The sequence below is a fragment of the Ranitomeya variabilis genome, chromosome 8 (assembly GCF_051348905.1).
Source record: "Ranitomeya variabilis isolate aRanVar5 chromosome 8, aRanVar5.hap1, whole genome shotgun sequence".
NCBI classification, from domain to species: domain Eukaryota; kingdom Metazoa; phylum Chordata; class Amphibia; order Anura; family Dendrobatidae; genus Ranitomeya; species Ranitomeya variabilis.
In genome coordinates this window covers 120,507,022-120,533,937 of record NC_135239.1, presented here as the reverse complement: position 1 = coordinate 120,533,937, position 26,916 = coordinate 120,507,022, and the positions used below count along the sequence as shown (strand labels likewise).

Sequence of the window (26,916 nt, the reverse complement as noted above, 5' to 3'; positions counted from 1 at the left end):
GATGTAGCAATGCCACTTGCAATTAACCCTCCTCTTTGGGACAGGCGAAACATCAGGTTCTTCCACTCCTTTAAGAAAATACCTGGAGTTAAGTCCTCTGCTTGTAATTTTTTAGTCACTGTAAATGAGTGTTCTAGCAATTTTTCCAGCTCAGTCACCTGATTCCACTGACTTTCATTTAGCGTCAGTTGAGGGTTAGCCATGTCTACAAGAAAGGTTTTCAGTTCAACCAAGCGCTGAATCATTAAGTACTGCCCCATCGTGTGGCTTGATCAATAATTGCCCCTTTTCCAGCACGTCTCTTCAAAACTGAGTCAACTTTAGGGGTTCTGGCAACAGTAGCCAATTTTCTCACCTTGCCAATCAGTGCAGCAGCATGTCCTTCTTGCAGACTGTCTCTTATAGCCAGCTGTAGCGTATGCACAACACAGCGCATTTGATGAATGAAAGAACATATTGACACAGTTTGAACAAGATCATCTAAACTATCATGTTGCTGTTCATCTGAAGCAACTTCAGTTTGCTCCTCAGTTACAATACTGTGTTCCTCTATTTCAAACATTTCTGTGTCTGTGGACCCAGAATGTTCTTCTAGCTGCTGGTCACCATCATTACTCTCATTCATTAGCTTAATAGTACCTATCATATTTGAAGCATTGTCAGTTACGACAGAAAGAACTTGCTCTTTTTTAAGTTCATAGTCTTGCAGAACCTTTTCCACCAAGACCTGGAGAAACTCACTGGTGTGATGAGCTTTGGTGTCTTTTACTGACAATGTCTTGGTAACTATTTCATTTTTGTCACAAACAAATCGGACATTGATGGCAAAATAGTTCACTCTGTGACGTGTGCAGGCGTCCATTTTAAGAAACAGAAAGCGTCCCTTGAGAGTTTTTTTAAGTTCTTTCTTTTGTTTAAAAGCTTCTTCGATTACTAATTTTCTAATACTCTCTCTCTCCAGAGAAACACCAAGCTTGCGGGCCATTTCCCCATTCAGACATAAAAGCTGGTCGTGGAAACAATGAAATAGGCACACTATCCTTTACAACAAGCTCTATGATCTGTTTTTTAAATGTATCTACTGTCATTGTCACAGTAACTTTGTCACTGACAAAATATCTTGCAACTGATGGCTGCAAAGTTCTCTGCTCCTTTGTTTGGCTGGAAGAGCTGGGCACTGGTTCATTGGTTTGGATGCAGTCTCTCTCATCCACTGCTTTCAGTACTTCTGGATGAAAGTGCTGTAAATGTCTCTTTAGATTAGAAGCTCTGGTAGGAGCATTTTTATCTTTGCCTGAATATGCACTGATGTTGGCTTCACAGCATTTGTTTTCTTCTGGATCATTTGTCATACACTGACAGACATAATGTTTTCTATCTTGAGTGATGGTGAAATGTTCAAATACAGCTGATTTAATGTGACGCTTCTTTGATATTCTCAGGTTTTTAATTCTGCATTCACAATCCAAATGACAATTGTTTTTCCTAAAAACAATTGTACAAAATTATTGCCAGGTCGTACAACTGATATAGTGGTCAGTAATACTGTTATTCCTCATGTACTCACAGTTAACTGATGCAAAGTTTGTTGAAAGGATAATACTTCTTACAGTCTTCCTCTTCTGAGTAGCAGCTGTGAGATGCTTGGAAGACGCACACCTAGTAAACATCTAGTCTAGAGGAGGAGCTTTACTTTCAAGAATTTGCAACACATTTTCACTTTCAATTTCATACATTGTAAGTAGGGGGGTTGGGGCACTATGAGGTTAACCAAGCAAGTATAAGATTAGATAAGGGCAGTGGAGAACAGTGACACACAAGAAGTAATAAATGTCTCTATCTCCAGCAAAACTGCTTATCACTGTTGTTCATAGTTTGATAGAACATATATATTTGAGTAACATTCATAAAATTCATATGAAAGTTCAATTATGAAATATTAATACATTTTTTTTTTTTTAAGCTGGAGTCGGAGTCGGTACATTTCTACCGACTCCGACCAAAACTAACTCCGACTCCACAGCCCTGGTTTTTAGCGCCTCCTCCACCGCTTTTAGTTCCCTCAGATTTGAGGAGTTGGACCTGATGTTTGGGGGCCACAACAACTGGAAGTGGGAACCTTCTACTATGGCGCCCCAGCCTCTCTGGCTTGCATCCAGTGTGAGCACCTTCAGAGGAAGTTGATCCCAGCTGACTCCCTGTTGAAAGTTTTGGGAGTTCAGCCACCATGAAAGGGAGGATTTTATGTGAGTGGGGAGAGGAATCCTCCTGGTTAATGCATTCTGGCATCCTTTTGAATGCATCAGGATGTGGGACTGAAGGACTCTTGTGTGGGCCTGGGCCCAGGAGACTGCTTGGATGCATGACGTCAATGAGCCCAGGATTGATATAGAGTCTCTTAAGGTCGGGGTCCTCTGATTCCTGAATCTGGAAATCCTGTGGACGAGATCGAGTTGACGGTCCCTGGGTAAGAAGGACATTCTTTCCCGAGTCCAGAAGAACTACTAAGAATTTTTTCCTCGAAGACGGATGGAGATCCGACTTCTCCAAGTTCAGAATCCACCCCAGGGATCTCAGGATATCCAGGACCTTCGTCACATCCAGATTCAGACGAGGAATGGATGGAGTGACAATAAGAAAATCGTCCAGATACGGGATGATACAGATCCCCTGTTGTCGGATTAAGATCACTGCTTCTGACATGATCTTGGTAAAGACCCGTGGAGCTGACGAGACTCCGAATGGAAGGACATTGAATTGATAATGGCTGACTCGATGTTCTTGGGCCACTGCAAATCTGAGGAACTTCCTGTGGTCGGGATGTATCGACACATGATAATATGCGTCCCTCAGATCTACCGTAGCCATTACCCAGTCCTAACCAATAAGCGGGATTGCTGATCTGATTGATTCCATTTTGAATCTTCGATACTTGATCACCTGATTTAGGGGTTTCAGGTTTATGATGATCCGGTGTTTCCCAGAGGGCTTTTTTACCAGATATAGGTGAGAAAAGTGACCCTCTCCCATTCCCTGATATGGTACCCGGGAGATTACTCCTGCCTGAAGCAGACCGTGAAGATCTGAAATCAGGGATTCTTAAAGTTGTGGAGACTGTAGGGAGGTAATTGTTAAACGGTGAGGAGGACTCTCGAATTCTAACCTCAGGCCTTCCTGTATGGTACGCAGGACCCACTGATTTGTGGTGATGGCCTGCCATTGGGAGAGAAAGCCCAAGAGTCGGCCCCTGACCAGAGAGCAGTCTTTGCTTCTCAGGGGTCTGCTGGTGTTGGGGGACAAGGATGTTCCTGGTTTTACTCCCTTTGGGGTAGCTCCACCGACCTGTTTTACCTTTACCCCTGTAATCTCTCTGGGGAGCTTGCTCACGAGAGGGACAAAAAAAGCGTTTCCTAGAGTTTCTCTGCTCCGGAAGAGCTTTCTTTTTATCTGTAGCCTTGTCTAAGATCTCATCAAGGGCTGGCCCAAACATATAATGTCCCTAAAAAGCAATACCACACAGTTTGGACTTGGAGGTAATGTCACCTCCCCAGGATTTAAGCCATAGAGCTCTCCTAGCTGAATTGGAGAGAACTGCAGACCTAGCGGCTACCCGTACAGACTCAGCAGAAGCATCCGCAAGGAACCCTGTTGCCTTCTGAAGAAGTGGTAGAGAGTTCAGTATCTCTTCCCTTGATGTCCCCTGAGAAAGGTGATTCTCTAAAGTACGTAGCCAGAGACATAAGGATCTGGCAACACATGTTGAGGCCACATTTGTTTTCAGTAGATTAGTGGATGTGTCCCAGGATTTCCTTAACAAGAACTCGATTTTCCGATCAATAGGATCTTTGAGCTGAGAGGAATCCTCAAAGGGAAGAGCCGTCTTTTTGGTTACCCTGGACACCTGTACATCTACTAGGTATTTCCCCATAAAGAACAGTCCCCATCAAGAGGGAAACAATTCTTTATTTCTGACGGGACACTCAAACCTTTCTCAGGTAGGCCCCACTCATGAAGTACAAGATTTTCAATGTTTTCATGTATAGGGAACCCCTTTGGGGTCCTGGGCTTTAACCCCCCAAACATATCATCCTGAACGGAGTGTCTCGCTACCTCCTCCTCCACCCCCATGGTGCCCCTCACCATGGAAAATAGAATTAGACTTACCGGTAATTCGGTTTCTAGTAACCTTCCACGACGGCATATTGAGGCGGTCTCTTTGCCCTGAAGGGGAATAGGAAACACAGAGGTTAAAAGGACCTCCCACTTGCCAGTGACTTACAACTGAGACCATAGCACCGGTTTACCTTCTGTATCCCAGATTTAATCCAGGAATATATATATAGGGGGGAATTAGCGCCGTCGTGGAAGGTTCCTAGAAACCGAATTACTGGTAAGTCTAATTCTATTTTCTCTAGTCACCTTCCACGACGGCATATGGAGGAATACCAACTAATTTGGCACTAGGGAGGGACAATGGTCTGGAGAACTTAACGGCCGAAGATTAAGTCCCTATTGAACAATACATCCAATCTATAATGTTTGGAAAAGGTATGAAGTGAGGACCACGTTGCTGCCCTGCAGATCTGCTCTGGAGATGTGCCTGCTTTCTCTGCCCAGGAAACTGATGTGGATCTGGTTGAGTGAGCCTTGATCCCCACTGGGGGTAACTCATTCTGAGAAAGATATGCTTGTGTTATAGCTTTTTTTTAATCCAGTTAGAGATGGTACTCTTAGCCACCTTTTTCCCCTTATTTCGTCCTGAAAGGTGGACAAAAAGTTTATGATCGATTCTGTAAGAGCAGGTTTGGTCTAGGTAGTGTAGGACAATGCGCAGCACATCGAGAGTATTGAATTTTCTCGCCTTCAAATTTTCAGGTTCGTGGCAAAAAGATGGTAGAATGATCTCTTGGGAACGGTGGAATTCAGAGACTACTTTCGGAAGAAATGATGGATCGAGACGAAGCACTATTGAATAATCCCTAATCAATAGGTAAGGCTCTCTTATTGATAAGGCTTGTAATTCACCCACTCTCCTAGCCGTAGTTATGGCTACCAAAAAAGACCGCTTTATATGCAAGGTTTTGGGGAGAATAGGAAGACAAGGGTTCAAAGGGTGGACCTGTAAGCCCCTGGAGTACCACGTTGAGATCCCATGGAGGAACTATAATCTGTTTTTTAGGGTTCATTCTGACGGCTGAGATCATAAATCTTTTGATCCAGCGATGACCTGCTAGATCTTGGTCAAAGACAGCGCTGAGTGTAGAGACCTGGACCTTCAGAGTACTGGGTCTAAGACCAATCTCTAAGCCTTTTTGTAAGAAATCTAGAACTCGAGATATATTTGGTTTGAGAGGGTCTGGAAGGTTGAGTAGACAAAAGGTTGAGAACTTTTTCCAGACCTTACTGTAGATGGTGTTTGTTACTGGTTTCCTGGATCTTTGCAGCTATAACAGGGTTAGATAACCCCTTTTGCTTTCAGCACCTGTGCTTCAGTAACAACGCCGCTAGATTCTATCTCTGAGGGTCTGAGTGGAGAATAGGTCCCTGAGAGAGGAGGTTGTCTTTTACTGGTAACATTACTGGCCCGTCCACCTGTAGCTGGATGATCAGATTCAACCAACTTCTTTTGGGCCATAAGGGGGCTATCAATATAGTCGGGGTCAGGTCTGCTCGAATCTTTCGTAGAACCTTTGCCAGAATTGGGATTGGTGGAAACGCGTAAGCTAGGTGAAAATCCCAACTCTGGACTAAGACATCCACTCCTCTGGGATTGCCTCTTGGGTTCAAGGAGAAGGTTTCGACTTTTGCGTTTTGGCCAGAGGCAAAAAGGTCGACTTCTGGAAGACCCCACCTGTGTACCAGCATCTTGAAAGTTTGATAGTCTAGGCTCCATTCGCCCGGGTGAATGTCCTGGTGACTTGGAAAATCTGCCTGAACATTGGCAGAACCTGTCAAGTGTACTGCCGTCAGGGACAGTAGGTGTCTTTCGGCCCAACAGAATATTCGAGCGGAAATCTTCTTTAGACTGTTGAATTTTGTACTGCCTTGGTGTTTGATATGAGCCACCGTGGTCATGTTGTCCAAATATATCTGGATGTGTTGTCCAGAAATCTGCCGACGTGCTGCTAACAGAGCTTCTTCCACGGCTTTGAGTTCTCTGAAGTTTGACGATTTCCCTCTGATCGACTGGTCCAAAAGACCTTGGAAAGGAACATGGTTTATCATGGCTCCCCAGCCCCTCCTGCTGGCATCTGACGTGATCGTGGTTAGCGGAACCTGAATCCAGCTTACACCTTTGAGGAGGTTTTTGGAATTCATCCACCATGTCAATGAGATTTTCACTCGACCTGGTGTGTGAATCCTTTTGCTCAAAGAACAAGGACAACCGTCCCAATTGTCTAGAATGTGAGCTTGAAGGATTCTTGAGTGGGCTTGTGCCCAGGCCACCGACTGTATACAGGCTGTCATGGAGCCTAAGAGCGACATTGTCTCTCGGCATGTAGGAGATCTCATCTGTCTGAATTTTTTGACCTTTGCTACTAATGGCAGCCTGTGATCGTCTGGAAGAAAGGACATCTGTTTTGCAGAATCCAGGAGTACTCCCAAAAATGTTCTGGCTTTGGAGGGTTGAAGCTGGGACTTTTTTTTAGATTTGGAATCCAACCCAGAGACCTCAATATCTATAAAGTGGTTGACACGTGGGATATCAGGATCATCTCAGGGGGAGCTACTATCAGGAGGTCGTCCAGATAGGGCACTATACAGACACCTTGTCTCCGGATAAATAAACACTACTTCTGCCATTACCTTGGAAAAGACTGTCGGCACTGATTAAATGCCAAAAGGAAGGACTCTGAACTGATAGTGCTCCACTTGACGACTCCCCTGTACCGCAAACCTGAGATATTTTCTGTGTCTCGGGTGGATAGGAATGTGGAAATACACATCCTTCAAGTCGATGGTTGCCATAAAGGAGTGATGCCCTATCAGAGGAATGGCTGATCTTACGGACTCCATCTTGAACTTGTGGTATTTCACACGTTGGTTTAGACCCTTTAGATTTATAATGATACTAACGTCTCCTGATGGTTTGGGTACTAGAAATAAAATCGGGAATAATGTCCTAGCCCCCATTCCGATTGTGGAACTGGGGAGATCACGTCTGATTTTACCAGATCCCTGAGACCTAATAACAATAAGTTGTGATCTTTTGACGTTGAAAGGGAAGTGATCTTTAGACCCTGAGGGGGGCAGAGATTAACTATCAATAGGCCCTCTTTGATTACATTGAGGACCCAGTGGGAACTGGTGATGTTTTCCCATTGACCGGCATATCTTGAGAGTTTTCCCTCACCGGGTCGGAGTCATTGTCCTGTTGGGATTGCTGCTGCTGTTGTGGGACAAAGGTATTTTTTCCTCTACCCTTTGCATAGCTCCATCTGCCGGTCTTGCCCTTACCTCTCGCTTGAGAGGGCTGAGACTGTGAGGCTAAAAAAAAAACGTTTCCTAGGAGGTTTCTGCTCCGGAAGTGCTTTTTTCTTGTCAGTAGCTTTGTCAAGAACAGGGGTGGGCAATTAATTTTGCCATGGGGCCGCATGAGAAATTGGGATGGTTTTAGAGGGCCGGACTAATATAATTACCGTATTTTTCAGACTATAAGACACACCGGACTATAAGGCGCACCCCAAATTTGGGGTGAAAATTGCAGAAAAAAAGATTTTTTTATAAGATTGGGGTCCGTCTTATTGTCCGAATTTACAGTATCTTAGGCTAATCTCACATTAGCATCGTGCACTGCACGCCGCAATGCGACGTTGCGGCGCACCGACGCATACTGTGGAAGCGCCGCACAACGGGGGCAGCGGATGCTGTTTTTCAACGCATCCGCTGCCCCATTGTGAGGTGCCGGGAGGAGGGGGCGGAGTTCCGGCCGCGCATGCGCGGTCGTAAATGCTGGACACGACGCAGCAAAAAACGTTACATGCAACGTTTTTTGGTGGCGACGGTACGACGCAACCATCGTACGACGGTTGCGACGTGTGGCAATGCGTCGCTAATGCAAGTCAATGGAGAAAAAACGCATCCTGCAAGCACTTTTGCAGGATGCGTTTTTTCTACAAAACGACGCATAGCGACGTGCAGTACACGACACTACCTTGGGGAGGAAGGCTGCGTTAAGTCTTAAGATTATTCTGTCATCAAAGACCTGAAGATATGGATCCTGAGTGGATAGAGCCTGCATATCCCCCAATCTTTTAGCTGACGTGATGGCAATCAGGAAGGCTGTTTTAAAGGAGAGATTGGCTATGCCCATATCTTCTGATAAGTACAGGGTTTTACACAGGGCATTAAGGACCAAGTTTAGGTCCCAAGGAGGAGTTGATTTCCTTACAAATGGTCTCATTCTCTGTGTGGCCCTGGTAAATCTTGCTATCCAAGGATGGGAGGCTAGTGCCATACCAAAAAAGACGCTAAGCGCTGCAATCTGTACTTTTAAAGTACTAGGCCGGATGCCCTTCTCAAAACCGAGTTGTAGGAAGTCGATGACTCTGGGAATGTTGGGTTTTGAAGTATCCACAGGAACCTCTCCTAGGAAGGAACAATAACGCTTCCAGATTTTGTTATAGATCCCTGAGGTCACCGGCTTTCTGCTTGCCTGGAGTGTGGTAATGACATCCTCTGACAGGCCTCTGGATCTTAGGGTTCGCTGTTCAGGATCCAAGCAGATAGGTGTAGAGAGTCTGGGTCTTTGTGGAACACTGGCCCCTGTAGCAGAAGGTCTTGCCTGTTCGGTAGTAAGATTGGTTTCTCTGTTGACATTCTGGATAGTAGAGAGAACCAGCTCCTTTTTGGCCAAAAAGGAACTACCAAGATTACGGTTGCTCTCTCGTCCCGTATCTTCCTGAGTGTCTTCGGTATCAGAGGAAGAGGCGGAAATGCGTACGGGAGACCTTCTCCCTAATACTGAGACAAGCCGGCTACTACTGTGGCTCCATCTAGAGGATTGAGAGAGAAAAATGCTCTGGTCTTCGCATTTGACCTGGTGGCAAAAAGATCCACCTGAGGTGTTCCCCACTGCTGGCACAGACTGCTGAATATTTCTGGGTTTAGTTCCCATTTTCCGGGATGTACAGGTGTTCTGCTCAAGAAGTCTGCTACCTGATTTTTGGCGCCTTCCAAGGTGAACTGCCGAGATGGATTTGACAGATTTCTCCACCCATCTGAAGATCTGGTCTGCTAGGTGTTGCAGCGGTGGATGTTTCGGACCTCCTTGGTGTCTTAAGAAATGCCACTGCTGTCACACTGTCGGACAGTATCCTTACGTGTCTGTCTCTGACCTGTGACTGGTATAACACCTTCCACATCGCATACAGCTCCCTGAAATTTGACGACCTTGCGGCAATCTGAGGACTCCATTCTCCCTGGTATTATGTCCTTTCTGTATGTCCACCCCATCCGAATTGACTGGCGTCTGTGGTAACAGTGACACAGGGATTGAGGACCCATGGAACCCCCACTTTTAGGTTCTTCGGTGTGGTCCACCAGGTTAGGGATTTCTTTCCTGACGGAGAAACAATCATCTTCTTGTCCAGGGAGTCCTGTCTCCTGTTCCAAAATTTCAATATCTCTTTCTGCAACCCTCGCAAGTGGAATTGGCTCCATTTCACAGGGTATACATGCTGTCATTAAGCCCGGAATCCTCATTGCCTCTCTTATGGAGGGGGTACTCCTTCTGAATTGGTGTATGTGCCCGATCAAGGCCTTCTGACTGTCTGCTGGTAAGAAAGATGTTCTGGCGTTGGAATCTAATATGACCCCCAAAAATTTCATTCTGGAATTTGGGACCAGGCATGACTTTTTTCAATTCACAATCCACCCCAGGTCCTGTAGAATGGAGAGTGTGAAGCTGAGAAGTTTCTCCGACCTCGCCATTATCAGAAAGTCGTCCAGATATGGCACTATGGCAATATTCTGGTTCCTTAGATAGGCCACTACCTCTGACATTAGTTTGGTAAAAATTCTGGGTGATGAAGCAAGACCGAAGGGGAGACATCTGAACTGGAAGTGATACATTACTCCTTTGTTCATTAGGGCGAATCTCAGAAACTTTTGGTAGGAAGCGTTTATTGGGACATGGTGGTATGCACTGCTTAGATCTAAGGTGCACATCACCATGTATTTGTCTATTAGAGGCGTTGTGGACCCTATAGATTCCATCCTGAATCTTTTGTACCGGACCCACCTGTTCAAGGGTTTTAAATTTATGATCGTTCAGGAGTCCCCCGAGGTACGGATCTCGCCTGAGTCAGAGTCAGAATCCACAGGAGCCAACTTCCTTTTCTTAGGAGGAGGGGGCTGTGGTGTTGGGGCCTGGGAAAGGGCTGGACCTCCTGTCTGATGAGGTTTCTGATGCTGTCCAGAAGAGAGGGCTGTTAAATACGCAGCACTTCATCCATGCATGGTTGGCAGAGCTTTTTCTTATAAATGGAGGGAAGCTTGGACGCACATGCTCCACACTTGCGACTGGGAATCTTATCCTTTTTAGGGGCAGGGACCATGTCTCCCTAAAACGAGAGAGAAAGGTGAACTAAGTCACTTTATAATTAACTGGATAGCAAGGGACCTCATCCACTACTTACAGTAGGAGGGTGAATGCTGGGCTCTGCAGAAGCAGAGTGCAGGGGTTTGTCGCCGTCCATATGGTCAGTCAGTCACCAGTCACAGAGGGGACATGGACAAATGGGCCTTACCTGGAGGCTTTCCCCCGACCAGGAATAAATAGTATCGAGGTCGCCAACGAGTTTAGTGCTCCTCCTCCCTAGGGTCCGTAGGGGGTGATGCAAGCAACGCCTGTCATGGCTGCCGCCGGATCAGGACGCCGGCTGGCGCGCGGGTGCGCGCCAGCACATAGGGATGAAACCGGAAGTTCGGGAGCGTCACTTCCGGTGCGCGGCCTCCGGCAGCAGCGAGGAGGGAGGAGAAAGCCAGGGAGCTACAGGAGGACCCCGGTGCACTTCACCGCCCTGCTTTACCCCCCGAGGAGGCGCAAGAAGGGCGGGATAGGGGGTCCCAAGTAACGCGGAGGACGCGGAGATGGGAGCAGTCACAGGAGGAGGAGAGCGGAGCCCCCGACCTCGACTGCCTGGCACAAGCAGGTAACAGCGCTCCCGATCGCCGGCCACCGCAGCACTATCAGAAAGCTCTTCATGCCCCATAGGGGACAGGAAAAACACTGGGGGTTGCAGGAAGGGGAGGTGTATTTAACCTCTTTGTTTCCTGTCCCCTATTAGGGCGGGGAGACATCCTCCGATACTGCTGTCGTGGAAGGTGACTGGAGAAAATAAAGATTCCTTATCAATTTTAACACATGCTAAACGGCAATAAAAAACAATTCCTGAATTGGCGTTTTTTGTTCAACCTGCCTCCCAAAAATCTGAATAGAAAGAGATAATGTGCCTTAAAATGGTACCAATAAAACCATCAACTTCTCCTGCAAAAAAACAAGTGCTCACATGACTCAGTCGAAATATGGAAAAATCATAGCTATCTAAATATTGCGAAGTGTTTTTCAGTGTGTGACAAGCGCCAAACATAAAAAACCCGATATACATCTGGTATTGCTGTAATCGCTTATACCGCACGAGGAACAGCATAAAAAATTAAATAAAACCAATTCTTCACCTGCAGTTGCTTAGTTAATTCTGACACCTAAAGATGGCAGTAAGACTCGGCGCACATGTATCCTGCGCTTGCATCAGGGTTTCAGTGTAAATCTCTGAAATACGTGATTCAGACGGAACCCCAGGTGGAAGATTTCCTATAATGAGGCAGATAGAGGCACTGTGGACCCAGTCTGACCTCTGATCCAGCGGTGTCTGTCTTTTTAGGCGTGAGTAAAAGCAAACTCCGACAGTTTTGTGCACCTCTGAAAAGAAAGACAACGCAGAAAATAGGCCAGATGGAGTCCAGAAAAACTCTGCTGCCTCGAAATACTGAATGGATCCCTCAGGGGTTTCATTTGAATCACATCAATTGGAGATTTAGATGGAAACCCCTAAATTCTCAGTTTAGAGTCGAGGATGTAATGAAGCAATTCCAAAACGTTATGGAAAATGTTTTTAGACACAAGGTTAGAGGAGGCTGGGTTTTAATAAAGCTGGGAAATGTGCATCACCTGGCCTTTACCCACAAAAATTGATTGTGAACAAGCAATAACCCCAACAGGCTAATTCAGGTCTGAAACCTTAGTCAAAGTTTTCTCAGCACACAAATCTCAAGAGTGCCCAAACTTTTCCATCAGCCCATTTTCCATTTTGTAATTTTAAAAAGGCAAGAGATGAAAAAAAAAAAAAAATATATATATATATATATATATATACATATACACACACACACATATATATTGCTTAAAATAAAGCTATTCAAGAAAATAACCTCCTGCAATCTCATTTATTATCCCGACTGCACTAATTCCCCTATCCCGTGCTGTAAGGTCGTTCCCGCGCCTCAATATGCCCCCCTCACTGCAGTAATTCATTCTATCCTGTGCTGTAATGTCATTAGTCCTGTGTCTCAATTTATCCCCCTCACTGCAGTAATCTACTCCAGCTAATGCTGTAATGAGGCATCTAGAATTGAGTCTATGAGGAGCTCCTATAATCACCGCCATTCTAGTCCTGTTAGTGCCGAGCTGTCTGAAGTCTAATTGTTCCTGTGAGGACCCCGCTCCAGTCACCTCAGTACTGAGCCGTCTATAGTGGAGTTGTTCCTGTGAGGACCCCACTCCAGCAGCTCCGGTCACTTCAGTACTGAGCTGTCTACAGTGGGGTTGTTTCTGTGAGAACCCCGCTCCAGTCACCTCAGTACCTACAGTGGAGTTGTTCCTGTGAGGACTCCGATCCAGTAGCTCCGGTCACCTCAGTACTGAGCCGTCTACAGTGGAGTTGTTCCTGTGAGAACCCCGCTCCAGTCACCTCAGTACCTACAGTGGAGTTGTTCCTGTGAGGACTCCGATCCAGTAGCTCCGGTCACCTCAGTACTGAGCCGTCTACAGTGGAGTTGTTCCTGTGAGAACCCCGCTCCAGTCACCCCAGTACCTACAGTGGAGTTGTTCCTGTGAGAACCCCGCTCCAGTCACCTCAGTACCTACAGTGGAGTTGTTCCTGTGAGAACCCCGCTCCAGTCACCTCAGTACCTACAGTGTTGTTCCTGTGAGGACTCCGATCCAGTAGCTCTGGTCACCTCAGTACTGAGCCGTCTACAGTGGGGTTGTTCCTGTGAGGACCCCGCTCCAGCAGCTCCGGCTCAGTACTGAGCTGTCTACAGTGGGGGTGTTCCTGCGAGAACCCAGCTCCAGTCACTTCAGTACTGAGCTGTCTACAGTGGGGTTGTTCCTGTGAGGACCCCGCTCCAGCAGCTCCGGTCACCTCAGTACTGAGCTGTCTATAGTGGATTTGTTCCTGTGAGGACTCCGCTCCAGCAGCTCCGGTCACCTCAGTACTGAGCCGTCTACAGTGGAGTTGTTCCTGTGAGAACCCCGCTCCAGTCACCTCAGTACCTACAGTGGAGTTGTTCCTGTGAGGACTCCGATCCAGTAGCTCCGGTCACCTCAGTACTGAGCCGTCTACAGTGGAGTTGTTCCTGTGAGAACCCCGCTCCAGTCACCCCAGTACCTACAGTGGAGTTGTTCCTGTGAGAACCCCGCTCCAGTCACCTCAGTACCTACAGTGGAGTTGTTCCTGTGAGAACCCCGCTCCAGTCACCTCAGTACCTACAGTGGAGTTGTTCCTGTGAGGACTCCGATCCAGTAGCTCTGGTCACCTCAGTACTGAGCCGTCTACAGTGGGGTTGTTCCTGTGAGGACCCCGCTCCAGCAGCTCCGGCTCAGTACTGAGCTGTCTACAGTGGGGGTGTTCCTGCGAGAACCCAGCTCCAGTCACTTCAGTACTGAGCTGTCTACAGTGGGGTTGTTCCTGTGAGGACCCCGCTCCAGCAGCTCCGGTCACCTCAGTACTGAGCTGTCTATAGTGGATTTGTTCCTGTGAGGACTCCGCTCCAGCAGCTCCGGTCACCTCAGTACTGAGCCGTCTACAGTGGAGTTGTTCCTGTGAGAACCCGCTCCAGTCACCTCAGTACCTACAGTGGAGTTGTTCCTGTGAGAACCCGCTCCAGTCACCTCAGTACCTACAGTGGAGTTGTTCCTGTGAGGACTCCGATCCAGTAGCTCTGGTCACCTCAGTACTGAGCCGTCTACAGTGGAGTTGTTCCTGTGAGGACCCCGCTCCAGCAGCTCCGGCTCAGTACTGAGCTGTCTACAGTGGGGGTGTTCCTGTGAAGACTCCGCTCCAGTAGCTCCGGTCACCTCAGCACTGAGCCGTCTATAGTGGAGCTGTTCCTGTGAGGACCCCACTCCAGCAGCTCCGGTCACCTCTGTACTGAGCTGTCTACAGTGGGGTTGTTCCTGTGAGGACCCCGCTCCAGTAGCTCCGGTCACCTCAGTACTGAGCCGTCTACAGTGGGGTTGTTCCTGTGAGGACACCGCTCCAGCAGCTCCGGCTCAGTACTGAGCTGTCTACAGTGGGGGTGTTCCTGCGAGAACCCAGCTCCAGCAGCTCCGGTCACCTCTGTACTGAGCTGTCTACAGTGGGGTTGTTCCTGTGAGAACCCCGCTCCAGCAGCTACGGTCACCTCAGTACTGAGCCGTCTACAGCGGGGTTGTTCCTGTGAGGACTCCGCTCCAGCAGCTCCGGTCACCTCAGTACTGAGCTGTCTACAGCGGGGTTGTTCCTGTGAGGACTCCGCTCCAGCAGCGACGGTCACCTCAGTACTGAGCCGTCTACAGCGGGGTTGTTCCTGTGAGGACTCCGCTCCAGCAGCTCCGGTCACCTCAGTACTGAGCAGACTACAGTGAGATCCTCCCTGCAGACACTCCATTCTAGTCGCCTCACTAGTCAGCTGTTTAGAGTGGAGTTGCTGGAGAGAGGCCCTCACAGGAGCAGCTCCAACCACAACCCTTAACCCTTACCCCTCACACCTGGTGCACATCATATCCCGGCAGTTAGTGCAGATATCGCGACATTTCCTCCCCTTCTTTTTGCTTCATCCATTATCAAATATGCAGAGTAACGTTACGCACCAAAACCTTTGATGAGCTCAGTGAATACCCCGGGGTCGCTCTCCATCAGACACCATTCTCCTGCACTGCCCGCCATCTCTTTCACAGCCGCGGCTACACACTGACAACTCCTGTGACCATGTGCACCGTGCAGCAGCTAGAAGAGGCCGCGCTCCCGCCTTCCGGTCTCCACTGACGCAGAGGCTGCCACCTCCACGACGCATGTCAGACTCAGTGTGTGCCGGTCCTATCACACGGTTATGTAACATTATGGGGGTGAACCCGGACACTTCGGCCTACTGATCGCCTTCAAATTAGAAAAAATCGTGCTCTCTCTGGGTGTCGCCGTACATGCAGGCGGCCATGCTGCCGGAGCCGCGCACCAGGGGGCTCATTGTACAGTACGTGACCGTCGCATTATGCGGAAACACTTGATTCCCTTAGAAAGCGCCCCGGATCTATACTGCCGGTCTCTGCATTCTAATGTTAGATTTCCGGGGTGAACTTTAATAATTTCCTTTAAAACGCGGAGAAAGTCACGTGATTGTACAGATTTTAAAGGACTAATGAAGACCGGTGTAGCTGACAGGTTAGTGGGATTTCCACGGAGTTATGGAGCCTATTGTTTGCGTTATTTCTGTGTATTGAATGTGCTGGTGCTTTGACCTTTGGTCTGCCTGTCTGTAATGTGGCATTGCTAGCCTGCCTGTCGTCTGGCCTGTCGCCTGGCTTAGCTTGCCTGTCGTTTGTATGGTCTGCCTGCCTATTTCAGTATTTCTAGTACAGAACGGAGTTTTTGGTTTGGTTTCTTATCCTATGTCATGTAGAAAGACCCTAAAAAGAGTCACTATTGAGCTTTAGGATTGTTACTTCTCATGGGTGGCGCTAGAGGATCCAGTCTTTCTCTTTGATGAGATTATTTGCACGGTCCAGACAAGGCTGGTTTCTTAGGCTACTTTCACACATCAGTTTTTTGCTGTCAGGCTCAATCCGGCGGAGCGACGGATCTGGCATAAATTGTGAAAAACTGATGCGATGGGTCAGTCGCATCAGTTTTTCATCTGTTTCTTTTTTTTTTTAATCCATTTTACGAGAGATCCGTTTTTTAAAAACACCCAATGGGAGGCTCCCAAACCTTATTGGCTACTGAAAACCTATATGTACAGTGTTCCTACAGCCCATCTTTGACAGGTTGTAGAGCAGGGTGGCAAAGATGGAAGGCGTGATGGCAAACATTCTGAAGATTACGGTGGATTTTACCTTTGAGGCGAATCTTTTGAAAGCGATTGTTCTGGAGAAGGAGCGAGAGAGACAGCAGCGCACCATGTGTCTGCGCCGACTACGTTTGTGGATCCACCCAATCACAGCATAGAGAATGATGCATGAGGTTTATTCTACTTTATACATGGAGTTAAGAGGAAACCCCCAAACTTTTTTCTCATATGTTCGGATGCAAATGGAGAACTTTGATTTATTGGTGGAACGGATTGGACACCTCATCAGAAGAAGTGACACATATTGCCGCTTCTCCATTTCACCGGCAGAGCGTCTGATGGGGACTCTTAGGTAAGCCATTTTTATAGTATCGCCTAATGTTAAAGCACACTTATAACTGTAATGTTGTTGCTGGTATTTTGTAATAATTATTTTTATTGTATCTCCTACTATTAAAGCTGACTTCTAAGGCCGGTTTCACACGTCAGTGGCTCCGGTACGTGAGGTGACAGTTTCCTCACGTACCGGAGCCACTGACACACGTAGACCCATTGAAATCAATGCATCTGTGCAGATGTCATTGATTTTTTGCGGACCGTGTCTCCGTGTGCCAAACACGGAGACATGTCAGTGTTCGTGGGAGCGCACGTATTACACGGACCCATTAAAGTCAATGGGTCCGTGTAAAACACGTACCGCACACGGACGTAGTCCGTGTGCTGTGCAGGAGACAGCGCTACAGTAAGCGCTGTCCCCCCCCCACGTGGTGCTGAAGCCGCCATTCATATCTTCTCTGCAGCAGCGTTTGCTGTAGAGAAGATATGAATAATCCTTTTTTTTTTTGTTTCTCGTGTTTAACATAAAGATCCCTGTCCCCAGCCCCCTCCCACCCCCTGTGCGCCCGCCCGCTGTTATTAAAATACTCACCCGCCTCCCTCGCAGTGTCCTGTCCTGGCCGCAGCTTCTCCTGTATGCGGTCACATGGGGCCGCTCATTACAGACATGAATATGTGGCTCCACCCCTATGGGAGGTGGAGCCGCATATTCATGACTGTAATCGGCGGCCCCACGTGACCGCTCATACAGTAGAAGGTGCGGCCAGGACAGGACACTGCGAGGGAGGCGGGTGAGTATTTTAATAACAGCGGGCGGGCGCACAGGGTGTGGGAGGGGGGTGGGGACAGGGATCTTTATGTTAAACCCGAGAAACAACAAAAAAAAAGGATTATTCATGTGCGTGTGGTACCCAGTCGGCACACGGGCGGCACACGTGTGCCACACTGATGTGCCACAGAAACGCACGGGCACACGGACACGGATAATTCCGGTACCGATTTTTTCCGGTACCGGAATTATCTGGACGTGTGGGACTGCCCTAAGGCTGTATGCACACGATGAGGATTTTGTGCGGATCTGCAGCATTTTTTTTCCGTGCAGAAACGCTGCAGATCCGCAAAGTGATTTACAGTACAATGTAAATCAATAGGAAAAAAAAATGCTGTGCTAATGGTGCGGGAAATTCTGCATGAAAAAGGCTGCGGATCAAAAGAAGTAGCCTGTCACTACTTTTGTGTGGATCTGCAGAGTTTCTGACCCCTTGCATTATAGAAATCCGCAGGGGTAAAAAACGCACAAAATCCCCATAAAAAAAACGCATCAAATCCGCACCTGCGTTTTCTGCCAGGAGATGCGGATTTCGTGCAGAAAATTCTGCACCCCAATCCGCAACGTGTGCACATAGCCTGACTGTAATGTTGTTGCTGGTATTTTGTAGTAATTATTGTCTTGCTTTTTTTCACAGATTTCTTTCAACTGGAGAATCCCTTTCGTCACTCCATTTTCAGTTCAGACTTGGGATTTCTACGATATCGGGGATTGTTACACCTGCCGTGCATTGTGGGACTCTTCACACGGCAAATTTATACCACATCCCACAACGGAGAGCTGGCTGGAAATTGCAGATAAATTCCAAAAAATGTCAGTTTCCCAATTGCTTGGGTGCAGTGGACAGGAAACATATCCGCATCGTCAAACCTGCTGCATCTGGCTCAGAATATTTCAACTACAAAAAATATATCTCCATTGTGCTCATGGCCATTGCAGATGCTGAACACAAGTTTATAGCGGTTAATATTGGGGCCTATGGCCGCTCCAATGATTCACAAATTTTTAAAGTATCTGCAATGGGGTGTCATCTCTATGGAAACACTTTCCAATTTCCATCCCCAAGACCACTGCCTCAAACCTCTGGGCCACCAATGCCATTTGTATGTGTTGGAGATAAAGCCTTCCAACTCTCGGAACAACTGCTGAAACCATACTCTAGTAGTGTATTGACGCCAACTAAAAGAGTTTTTAATTACCGCCTAACATGAGCATGAAGAATGGTGGAGTGTGCTTTTGGGATTCTAAGGCTAGGTTCACATTGCGTTAAGTACATTCCGTTTAATGTATCCGTTAAACGCATGTACAGAAAGGAGCCAAATTTGTTGTAAATTTGGCTTCACGTTAACGCTTGCGTTAACGTACGTGACTGCGTTTATGTCATTCTGATGTCCGTTCGTGAAGTATCCATTTGTCTGCGCTTGGCACTGTCAATAAAGTTTTTTTTTCCCTTCCCTTTTGTCAGCATCGGGTGTGGGTGCAGACTCATTCTCCATTTTGAAAGCATTGAGTGAACTTCTGCTAGCAAGATGTTTGTGTCTGAGCTCGTTAGATTTCGCTTGATGCGGTTGCGACTTCGGCAGAGAAGGCTTATTTCTCAAAGGAGATATTGGATCCATGAAGTCAATTTCTTACGGAATATATATGGTGCCTTTCACACCCTGTATGTTCAGCTTCGGGATCATCCCTCCAAATTCCAACGTTATCTACGGATGTTCATTGAGACCTTTTATGTTTTGCTCACGCATGTGAAGGATGAGATACATCATCAGCGCAGCACTTTCCGTGAAAGCATTTGTGCGGAGCAACGTTTAGTGGTGACTCTAAGGTAATTATAATTTATTTGAACATTCTGCTATAGACAAAGATAACATGTAATTTATTGTGGGGCATAATTATGTACATTTAGGCAATTGTATTATTCCATTTTAACTTGCCTTTTTGTTAGTTGCCCTTTAAAATCCTAAAAATTATTATTTTTTCTTTGTGATTTCCGACAGATATTTGGCTACCGGAGAATCTTTTGCGTCACTGCATTTTCAATTTAGAATTGGGAAGTCAACCATTTGCCTACTGGTTTGGGAAACTTGTGATGCGATTTGGAACAACTTGCAACCACTTGTGCTACCAACCCCGACATCAGAAATGTGGCTAGCGATTTCCCAACAGTTCGAGGATGTGGCTAATTTCCCCACTTGCATTGGTGCCTTGGACGGCAAGCCCATTCGGATTCAGAAACCAGCGCATAGTGGATCGCTGTACTACAACTATAAAAAATACTTTTCCATTGTATTAATGGCGATTGCGGATGCCAGATACTGTTTTGTTGCTGTGGATATTGGTGCGTATGGCCAAACAAACGATTCCAGAGTCTTCAGAGACTCCAACATGGGGAGATGTTTGTACAGCAACAACTTTAACATACCCTCACGACGACCTCTTCCGGGCACCGAAGGCCCAAGTTTGCCCTATGTTTTAGTTGGGGATGGATCTTTCCAGCTTGGACAAAATCTTCTAAAGCCATACTCAAGCCGTACTCTAAACTCCACAAGACGCATTTTTAATTATCGCTTGAGCCGGGCAAGATGTTATGTGGAGTGTGCCTTTGGTATTTTGACCTTTAAATGGCGAATCTTACTTACTTGCATGCAACTGCAACTAGAAAATGTGGACCGTGTTGTGAAGGCATGCATCTGTCTGCACAATTTTGTTTCTAGACATGAACCCCAGTTGGTTGACCCCGATGACTGTGAGTCGAACCTCATCAGTATAGATTCGACTACTGTTCGGTCTACAGTTCAAATTATGAGGATTCGGGATGATTTTGATAATTACTTCACACATGAAGGCCTTGTTTCATGGCAAGACATCCACGTCTGAAAATGTGGAAACCAGATGTCATAGCCTGATTATTGGTGAGATGTGTGGGACAGTTTCTGTTTTTTTGATTTCCCAGAATGTTATTTATGTAGTGTAAAAAGTAAAAGTCATATTATGTAGTGTGAATAGTTAAAGCCATACAACAATATTCATTTTTTGAACAGTTTACTAAATGGAACTTTTTTCTGCTATTGTAGATCCACGTTTTTAACATATGATATCCCATACAGCGATGAACATAACCATAAAAAAAAAAAAAAAATGCTGGAATGAAATTAAACACACAAAATGTGAACGGTGAAATTGAAACCGGTTGGTGACAGTACTTATAGACTGTGATACTGTGCCGGCGTATTGTCTGCCCAACTGTACGATGGACTGCTATATTGCCTCTGTTGTTCCATGCTCGGTTCACCCCGGCCTCTGTATTGTGGGTTGTAGGCCTGCATGTCCATGCTTCTTGTTCTCGATGGAGCGGGTTCCTGGGGGCCCACAAATTCCTCAAGTATGTCATTCAGCCTTTGCCTAAACAAAAAGTTTCTGTGTGCCGGGATATTTTGAGCTACAGGCACATAGGACAAAAACAGGAGCTTCCACTCATTTGCTGCATATACAGACTCACGGGATTGCAAGTCCGTTATTTCCCGCCTCAGGTCTCTGAGTTCACTGCGACACATGTCCTCTACCCGTTGGAGTCCATCGACAATTATGTCATCTGCTTCATTTTTTTGGGATGATCGCTTTCGTCCACGCTGAGCTTGCAAACGGGCACTGACACCAGAAGCCACAGTACTTTTCTCCACAGAATGTGGCTCGCTCATGCCAGACACATCTTCAGTGCCCGTCTGCTGGCTTGGTTCGATTGGCGATGCCTCCGGTTCCTCTGCCTCTCTAGGCGCAGCGGTACTGCATATCGTTCTGTAACCAAAAAAAAAACACTTAATAATTTTATTTTACACAACTTTGTCTCGCTCTCCTAAAATATTTTTACTTACGAGCGCTGTGACAGTTTTTTGCAGAAAGAGCAATTGCGCATAATGCACATATGGGGTGACCCGTTTGCCACCAGATCCACTGGGTGTGGTTTTGCTGTTGCGGAAGTCACGTACAAAGCGATCCCTAATCGATCTCCAACGGGTATGGACAGCATCGGCTTTTAAGAAACAAAAAAAATAAATACATGATAGATAGATAGATAGTATATAGTTGATAGATGAATAGTAGATAGATAGTGGATAGATAGATAGTTGTAAGATAGTTGATAGATAAATAGTAGATAGATAGTGGATAGATAGATAGATAGTTGTTAGATAGTAGACAGATAAATAGTAGATATAGTGGATAGATAGTTGATAGATAAATAATAGATAGTAGATAGATAGTTGTTAGATAGTTGATAGATGTTTGATAAATAGTGGATAGATAGATAGTTGTTAGATAGTAGATAGATAAATAGTAGATAGATAGTGGATAGATAGTTGATAGATAAATAGTAGATGGATAGTTGTAAGATAGTTGATAGATAAATAGTAGATAGTGGATAGATAGATAGTTGATAGATAAATAGTAGATAGTGGATAGATAGTTGTTAGATAGTAGATAGATAAATAGTAGATAGTTGTAAGATAGTTGATAGATAAATAGTAGATAGATAGTAGATAGATAGTTGTTAGTAGATAGATAAATAGTAGATAGATAGTGGATAGATAGTTGTTAGATAGTTGTTAGATAGTTGTTAGATAGTTGTTAGATAGTTGTTAGATAGATGTTTGATAAATAGTGGATAGATATAGTGGATAAATAGATACTGGATAGTTTTTTTTTTGTTTTTTTTTAAGTTTTCAGTTGCTTTTGTATTTGACTGTTTGCAATCTTCACATTTTGCCAGTTAAGTTCAACAATATTTACCAATTTTTTTCTTTGAGGATGCCGACTTCTCCATGTATCGTGGGTCAAAATGGCATATAATTTTATCCCACAACTTCCTGTTTTTGACTATGTCGTGGTGGGAGCTGTTGCTTTGGTCCCATATAGATGGATTGGCTTCCACTAAATTGATCAGCGTCTCGTTATGAATATCCAAGGGCTCTTCGTCAACCACAATCCTTTTTTTTTTGGTGGGCGGCTTGGACTATGTAAACACAAAACGTTAAATGTCACTGGATGAATAGATAGATAGACAGATAGTTAGTTGATATATAGTTCATAGATATATAGTGGATGGATAGTACATAAATCGTGGATAGCTTGATTGATAGTAGATAGTGGATAGATTGTTGATAGATAGTGGATAGATAGTAGATTTTTAAATAAAAAAAAAAATAACAAAAAACATGGAAAAGGTTTTTTTTTGTTGTTGTAGCAAAAAAGGAACATTAATAGCATGATATGTACCGCTGGTAGGTGTGGCGACGACAGGCGGCGTGGCTGTTTTTTTTTTTTTTTCTCTGTCCTCCTTGTTCACCAACCTATGTAAAGAAAAAAAAAAAATTACAATTCTTGTATCAATTAATTTTATACATGAAAAACAATAAATGTGTGCCATGTACCTTTGTCGCTTTTGCCTGTTTCTTTGGGGGGGGGGGGGGCGTAGCAGCCTCGGGCTCCGATGACTCCTATTTACAATAAAAACATGATTATACACGTGCTTGCCTCAATACACTGGAATGACAAACAACAACATTATTGTGGCTTTTTAAAGTGCATGCCTACCGATTGGGAGGAAAACACGGCAGACACCCTGCTGCTGCTGCTGCTTGACTCACTATCCGACATCTGTGTGCAAACAAAACAATAAATTGTAAACACACATCCGATGGGCACTACACACTCCCATGATGTATACTGAGATATACATTGAATTGTACTTGCATTGCCTCTGATCCCTTGCAATACACTCTCACAATGTGCTGCAGGCGTCAGGAAACTGTGTAGTAGTGTCTGTCCTCCAAAATGGCTGAAATCATATTTCCTGTCACATGTCCACATGGACAACGCTCAAACGCAATTCAAACGTATGGATTTATTTGGGAATTTCACCGGATTTGCGTCTGGCTGCGTTTGCAATTGCCTTCAATGGCATAATTAACGCCTCCGTTAGTCTTGCGTTAGCTTGACCGGACCCGAAAACGCTGCAAGCCGCGTTCCAAGGTCCGTCATAAAAAAACGTAATGTGACAAACGCATGCCAATTTTGGCATGCGTCAGACAATGCAAGTCTATGGGTGCGTTACAATGTCCGTTACATTGCGTTTTAACTACTTTAAAATGTGTCCGTTAGACGGACTCACCTAGGCTAGGTTCACATAGCGCTAACAGCCAAATGGTGAGTTCTCTTGACCACTATAAACCTGAAGACTGACACTGTTGGCGAGGTGGTGAAAGCTTGTGTGGTCCTGCACAATTTCGTAATATGCAAGGAACAGATTGCCATTGATGACAACTTTGAAAAAAACACCTTGCCTGATTATCACAACATTTCTTATAGAAGTTCTGTGTCAGTTTCCAGAATGAGGGACACATTTGCTGAATACTGTATTTCACCTCAAGGAAGAGTAGACTGGCAGGATGATAGCGTTTGAAAAAATTGTCATGGACCTTGTTTTACCCAAAGTATTGTACCTTGCTTTTAGCCAAAGTATTGTACCTTATAATTATACCTTATTAAACCTTATAATTAAATAAATGAAACACACAAATTTTTAAACCAATTTTTTTTTTTATTTATAACTTATATAAATATATACGTTTATGAAGTGTGGGATGGAGCTAATACTGGAGGGGCTGTCAGATTGGGACACTTCGATAGTGGGAGTGTGGAGAGAGGAATGTGGTTGCTCCCCCCACACTGTTTTGGTCCCGGGACACTTTCTCCCTCTATCTCTTGACGGCTGACGCCACGTACTGGACCGCCTGACTTGGTGATCTATTTTCTACATACAGCCTCTCCGCTTAACCCTTTGGCATAGGTTTTTTTTTTTTCCCCCTTATTCCTTCATTTGATGGCATGTGAACCCTAAGCATCTCCATACTATTTATTGGACTGATATTTCTATTATATCTGTAGCCTTGTTTCCTCACACATAGGGGTTGCTTCTTAGATGGTTTATGCTTATTTTCTGCGGTTAAATTTTTTTGGGCTTATTGGGTCCCTATAGCTAGCATTTGCTCCCTTACCTATACAGGGGTACCCCACCACTATATGGTTTTCTGGGGACACCCAGACTATACCTATTGCCTTATTGTGTATATTCATATAAGAACAAGCCATTTTTTGTGCATATATGTGGTATCATTTATATATTATTGTGCCTTAAGGTCATCTTTATATGCTGATTTATTATGGGACCAGCAGTGTTGTTGTTTGTGTTTTAACATGTTTTTACTGTTTTCACTGTCTTTTTCAATAAATTTTGCATTTTTGTAATTTGATTATATTTTGGGAGTGCACTCTATATGCATGGTTCTTTCTGTTGCTCTCCTAGGAATGTGGTGGTGGTGACGGATCATTAGGTAAAACAGAAGGTGAAGGGGTGGAGAAAGAAAGAGAACATGTGGACATAAAACCGGGAGTAGAGATGGGAATTTGGAAGTTTTGAGGGGTGCAGTGGAGGGATTGGGAGGCAGAAGAGGTGGGGGGGGGGGAGAAAAGGGTTGTGTTTGGGGCATGATGGGTGTGGAAAGAGACTGGTGGTAGTGGGCAGGGAGTTGAGGCACAGATGATGTGGTTGGGAACTGGTATGTTGCAGGATGCTGGTATGGTGCTTGAGGCTGGTACTGTATAGGAGGGGGCAGAGGGACAGTGGCTGAAGAGGGGGCAGGTGCGGTAGGAACTACCGTGGCGTGTGGAGAGGCTTGGGAGGTAATATGTGCTAGGGTAAACTGGCAGGCTTGCATTACATGCATCTGCTGATCAGGAGATAGCTTGTCCATGCACTTGAGTACTGCCTGGAAAAAGGAGTGATTTGGCGATTTACTTGCATCTGAATGCATCCTATCGAGACGTGTGTGCAACTCAAGAATACTGTTGCTGAGCAAATTAAATCCTGCAGTCATTTGCTCAGACAACAGTTTTTCTGGAAGGCTGTATTCAGATGCAAGAACTCTGGCGCATAGCTCTTTTCCTGACCCCTCTGGCGCTGCCGCCCAGAACCCACAGGTGCTCTAGAGGTGGCAGCAGTGTCAGAGGGGTGGGGTAAAGGAAAAGCTATATCCTCACCAGCAGCTTCATGTTATGAAGTCGGCCACGATGCTCCAGCGTTGGTGGATGGGATCGAGGGACCAGATGTGAGAGAAGGCTGGGAAGGTGCAGATGGGTCAGGACTGTTGAAGTGGTCCCTGGTGGTGAACTCCTGTGGGATCTCTTCAGAAGGGTTCAATGCTGCAGGCTCCCAAATGCTGCAGACGGTGCTGTGGAACAAAGTAACAAAAAATATAATTAATATATTGTTATTGCTTGGCCCTGACTGAAACAAACAAAAAAAAGGTTACACATGTAAACATTTTTACTTAGTAAATGGGGTGGGGAATGTTTACCTTCTGCTCACAATCGTTGACTGGAGGAACGACAGGGCTCTTGCATACTTATACTTGCTCCTGCATCTCTTTGTTGAATTCCTTCTTGAAGCGATCCCTGATTGACCGCCACCGCTTGATAACTCTTTCCCCTGTAAAGTGAAAGCACAAATTGGTTAGTATACAACACATTACATCCAGCAACATAACTGAACTGTTAATACTTACGCGCTTGATTCTGGGCCCGAACATCAAGGTCCTACCAGTGGTCCACAACTTCATTGCAAACTTCCTCCCAGAGCCAACGGGTCCCACCAAGATCTGCGTGGCAGCGGTCCCCCATATTCCACATCGGCTCTCGGATTAGATCGATGAGGAGGTCGATGTCTAGACCGGCCTCCTCACCATTCGAGTCAGGAGCATGATTTGAAGCCTGTTAAAAAAAGAAAAAAAAAACAAAAACATTACACTGAAATCCTCAACATGAAATGGGAAAAAAAAGGTACTCAATGGCAACCTCCCTGACGCTCACGCCGACGACCCTGAGAGGCGCTTTGAGGACCTCTTGATCGAGCCCCAGAATTGGAAGACTAAAAAACAAACAAAAAAAATATGTGCTTGGATGTAGGCTTATGTGTTGTGTGTACTGTGATGATGTGGTTCTGCGATGCATGTAAGAAACTTACCAATTGCGAGGTCCCTCCGGGTATTGCTCCATCCCGTTTGTCTCCTTCTGGAAGCACCTCTCATGCATCAGCTTCCTGTTATACAAAAAATTATATATTAATAATTTATATTACGTGAACATCACCAAAAAGAATATTTACCTCACTGCGCTGACGACGCTGGGGAGGGCTCCCAGAAGAAGATATTGTTTAGCTGGCTGGTGGTCTGGAAGGCGGTGGCTGGCTGACCTGGAAGGCTGTGGCTGGCTGGCTGACCTGGAAGGCTGTGGCTAGCTGGCTGACCTGGAAGGCTGTGGCTGGCTGGCTGACCTGGAAGGCTGTGGCTGGCTGGCTGACCTGGAAG

General features: G+C 45.7%; 2 protein-coding genes and 1 long non-coding RNA gene across 12 annotated transcripts in view; 1 reads left to right on the top strand and 2 right to left on the bottom strand.

Moving 5' to 3' along the window:
- The window catches only part of UCHL5 (ubiquitin C-terminal hydrolase L5), a 329,337-nt gene extending 313,762 nt beyond the window's left edge, over positions 1–15,575 (bottom strand). For 3 of the 5 annotated variants that reach the window (XM_077278006.1, XM_077278009.1, XM_077278005.1), the window contains exon 1: positions 15,137–15,328. In XM_077278006.1, the coding sequence (XP_077134121.1) occupies positions 15,137–15,212 (76 nt within the window). In that variant the 5' untranslated portion in view covers positions 15,213–15,328. Of the gene's footprint in view, positions 1–15,136; positions 15,329–15,520 lie in introns of those variants that run through there. The other 2 variants (XM_077278007.1, XM_077278008.1) reach the window with 2 other exon arrangements.
- Positions 15,567–26,916, top strand: part of FOXRED2 (FAD dependent oxidoreductase domain containing 2) — a 548,573-nt gene continuing 537,223 nt past the window's right edge. For all 6 annotated transcript variants that reach the window (XM_077277999.1, XM_077278000.1, XM_077277998.1 and 3 more), the window contains exon 1: positions 15,567–15,704. In XM_077277999.1, the coding sequence (XP_077134114.1) occupies positions 15,682–15,704 (23 nt within the window). In that variant the 5' untranslated portion in view covers positions 15,567–15,681. The remainder of the gene's footprint in view (positions 15,705–26,916) is intronic.
- On the bottom strand, positions 22,941–26,777 carry LOC143788368 (uncharacterized). The gene is made up of 3 exons (XR_013218613.1): positions 26,715–26,777; positions 23,087–23,149; positions 22,941–22,989 (listed from the first exon to the last, which is right to left on the bottom strand). It is a non-coding gene; the product is annotated as an uncharacterized LOC143788368 (long non-coding RNA).